We start from the raw sequence: 3,520 nt of genomic DNA on the forward strand, positions 1-3,520 counted from the left end.
TAATTTATTTTTAATATATATTTTATATTAATAAGTAATTTTAATATAAATGTAACATGAGTAGTAGTTAGTTTAAATATAAGATAAAAACTAAAAAAAATATTAGTTACCTAACATTTCTCTAGACAGAAAATGCGGCTACCGGAATAATTCGAGCCCAGGTCTCCACCGCTAGTGTCCTATCTCAAAATCCAACTTCAAAACAAAGATTGCAACAAACCATACTCAATCATAATTTGTCATCTGATTTTCTGGTGTGCAGTGTAGCTTCTTGTTAAGTTAAAGAGTATATGATCCACCTAAGAAACTGTTTGGAATCTTAACAATTTTTGGGTGATCGAGCAGCACCATATTGCAATCTTAATTAAGTCTGAACTAATGCCTAAATTTAGAACTTAATTATTACAAACTTGATAAACAAAACCAACCGCGTCCATGAATATTACTAACAACTTACTTAATTCTCTGTTATTCCGGCCTCCTAACAAACAGTAGAACAAGCTATAAAGTATAAACTATTTTCTTTAAATTATTATTCCCTACTCTTGAGTTGCATGCTTCAATAATATTCCATTATTGAATAATGAATTCCTCTCATAAAAGTTACGTGTCCTTAGAGGATAATAATAAAGACAAGAAAAGGGGTCCTCCGCCGCCGCCTCGTGACGGCGCCGGATGTTGTTGCTGGTTCATGAGTTGCATTTGCTGGTGCCTCTGCTTCATGCTACTTCTCTGCGTGATATTCATGGCGGCGGTTGCCATCATGTACTTCGTTTTCCGGCCTCAGATTCCGGTGTACGGCATTGACAGTCTCCAAGTGAAGGCTTTCGAAATGCGAAACGACAGCAAGCTTTACACTGAAATGGCGGTGGTTGTGAGGTGCGAGAATCCGAACAAGAAGATTGGATTCAAGTATGGAGAAGATAACTCCGTGAGCATAATGTATTCGGATAAGGAGCTTTGCGCGGGAAAGTTTGAACCTTTCTTGCAAGCGGCGAAGAACACGGTGATGATTAATATGACGCTGAAGGGGGAGAGGGAAGTGGATTCGAAAGAGAAAGAGCAGTTTATGGCGCAGCAGAAGGAAGGGAAGATTCCTTTGGTGCTGATTTGGAAGATTCCTGTAACCCCTGTGGTTGGTGAGCATATTCATGAGTTATGGAATGTTAGAGTTGGTGCTAATTGTTCAATGGTTGTTGATAATATCCAGAAAGATAAAACGCCTAATATCTCTCACAAAGAATGTAGCTTTGCTGCTCATTTCTGGACTTAAATCATACCTATAACCTTCTTTAATCATATCTAATATATAGATGATGAGAATTTGTATGAGAATTGATAAATGCATTTCTACTATTCGTACAAAATACCAAATTAATAAAAGTGAAACATATTATTGTGATCAAACAAAGAAATGCGTTGCGAATGAGTAATAGCTCAAATGACATAATCTTCCCATACTCATCTAAGAAGTTGCGGGTTCGAGTCTTCATATTTTTTGTTAAAAAAAAACAAAGAAATGCGTTGCCACTGAATTATAGTTCAAATAACATAGTCTTCCCATATTCAATTAAGAAGTTGCGGATTCGAGTCTCCTATCTTTGGTAAAAAAAAATGCCTTATATACTTATATCTCAACTCCATAATGCCTTTAGTATTGGGTGATGGAAAATAAAGAATAGTTGTTTTTCTATAAAGTTGATAATTATTAGATGATAATTTATTTAAATATATTAAATTATTTAACAATTTTTAGTTATTAATTTTATATGAAAATAATTAAAAATTGAAAAATTGGTCCAATTATATTAGTACTTAGCTGAAGGTAAAAACAAAGTTAACAAAAGAAAAAAAAAAACCCCACAAAATCGATAGAAAGTGTATTAATTTTGAGCAATTATTTACGAGAGATGCAAGCTTAATTAATTATCATAACACTTTGTATTTATTTATTAAAAAAATAAGTTAACTTTGTCCAAGGTATCGAAAATCAAAATTTTATCTAAAATAAAAAATAAAATAAAATACATGCGTGAAATATAAAATGTAATATGATTAAATTTTAAAATCATTTGATCTATTAAAAAATTTTCAAAATCAATTCCTAATCATAATATAAAAAATTTTTAAATTTTTAAATCAAAATTTTTGCTAATTTTCAGTTTGAAAATAAATCCATTTAAGAAATACTAATATAGTAATATACCCAATCCATTTATACTAACCTTATACGGTTATACCTTATCCAATATAATTGACGTATATTATTTAAGAAGACAGAAGAATAATCCAAGACAATTAGACAAAGATGAATATTTGGAACATCATTCGATCGTGCACCACGAGATTCTTTTCTCTTCTACGTTTTAGGGTTTATAAAATGAAAATATTACATATATTATTTTGTGTACGTTTTTTATATTTTTAATCTAATATAATAAAACATAGAATATATATATCAATTGTTTTTTCATAAAAAGGAAATGTCGCCCTTCGTTGCTAAGGAATACTAAACAAATTGTCAAAGCGATTCTGAACTCGAAATTGTTAGTTTTCTCTGAATGACACTCAATAATATAAATGAATAACTACAAACTAAAAAAAATTTTGTTAGTTTTTTTTAGCATTTATCGTAATCAAAACCATATCTCACAAAAAACATGTATTCATCCAATCGTGATTATTTATCTGTTTGTTTACTTGCTAGATTAATATTATTGAAATCAAATTTTTATTATTTGTATATGATAAGCTTGAGCATGTAAATGCCTCACAAATAAGCAAGAAGGACCCATAGCATGAGTTGTTGAGCGTCCCACAATTACGTGTGAGTCGAAATGAAGCAGAGGGAGGTGGGTTGAATTGGTTACCTGCTTTAATTTACTACTTTAATTTCTTGAAGCATCTTTCTCAGGTACTGCAGAGGCAAAGTGGGCGACCCTTTCAAACAAACAAGCTCCATTCCCATCCTCCAGTGAGTATCGAACTCGAGAGAAATAGTTAAAGGACACAGACCCTCATCCATCTGTGCCAACTTGCGTTGGTTTTAATTTGTATTTCTAATTATTTGATTTTCACTCTTTTAGACTTTTTCTTAAGCATTCACTTGTACAATAACTAAGAGACAAACACTTTAAATGATGTGATTAATAAATAATAATATGTCGCCAAAAGGGTATGGCCAATACACAATACTTCTACGAGACACTTTACAAAGTAGATATATGTCACATTATTCTACAATTATTAATTAGAGAAAGTATTTCTACAACTATTTAATTTTAGCAATAATGATATTTCGTCAAAAAAAAGTCTTACCAGTCCAATTTAGTTTCTTTTTTTAAAAATGAAACTGCATTAGAATAGTTTCTTATTTAAGTGCAATATCAGACATAGAATGTGGACAAAAAAGTCACCCTCTTGGTGGTGCAAACTGACTAACTAAATTAAGAATAAAAATATAAAAAACATTAGCGTGTTTGTTAAGGTTGTTCAGTTTCAGTGCCCTAGCATGCCTCAC

General features: G+C 31.2%; 1 protein-coding gene across 1 annotated transcript; it reads left to right on the forward strand.

The window, feature by feature from the left end:
- Positions 584-1,273, forward strand: LOC107610477 (NDR1/HIN1-like protein 6). Its single transcript, XM_016312528.1, has one exon. The coding sequence runs from the start codon at positions 584-586 to the stop codon at positions 1,271-1,273; it is 690 nt and encodes a 229-aa protein (XP_016168014.1).

The sequence above is a fragment of the Arachis ipaensis genome, chromosome B08, assembly GCF_000816755.2.
Source record: "Arachis ipaensis cultivar K30076 chromosome B08, Araip1.1, whole genome shotgun sequence".
In the NCBI taxonomy this organism is placed as follows: domain Eukaryota; kingdom Viridiplantae; phylum Streptophyta; class Magnoliopsida; order Fabales; family Fabaceae; genus Arachis; species Arachis ipaensis.

Excerpts from the sequence above, each read along its gene's own strand:
- LOC107610477 (XM_016312528.1), top strand. The coding sequence starts at position 584 with ATGAATTCCTCTCATAAAAGTTACGTGTCCTTAGAGGATAATAATAAA.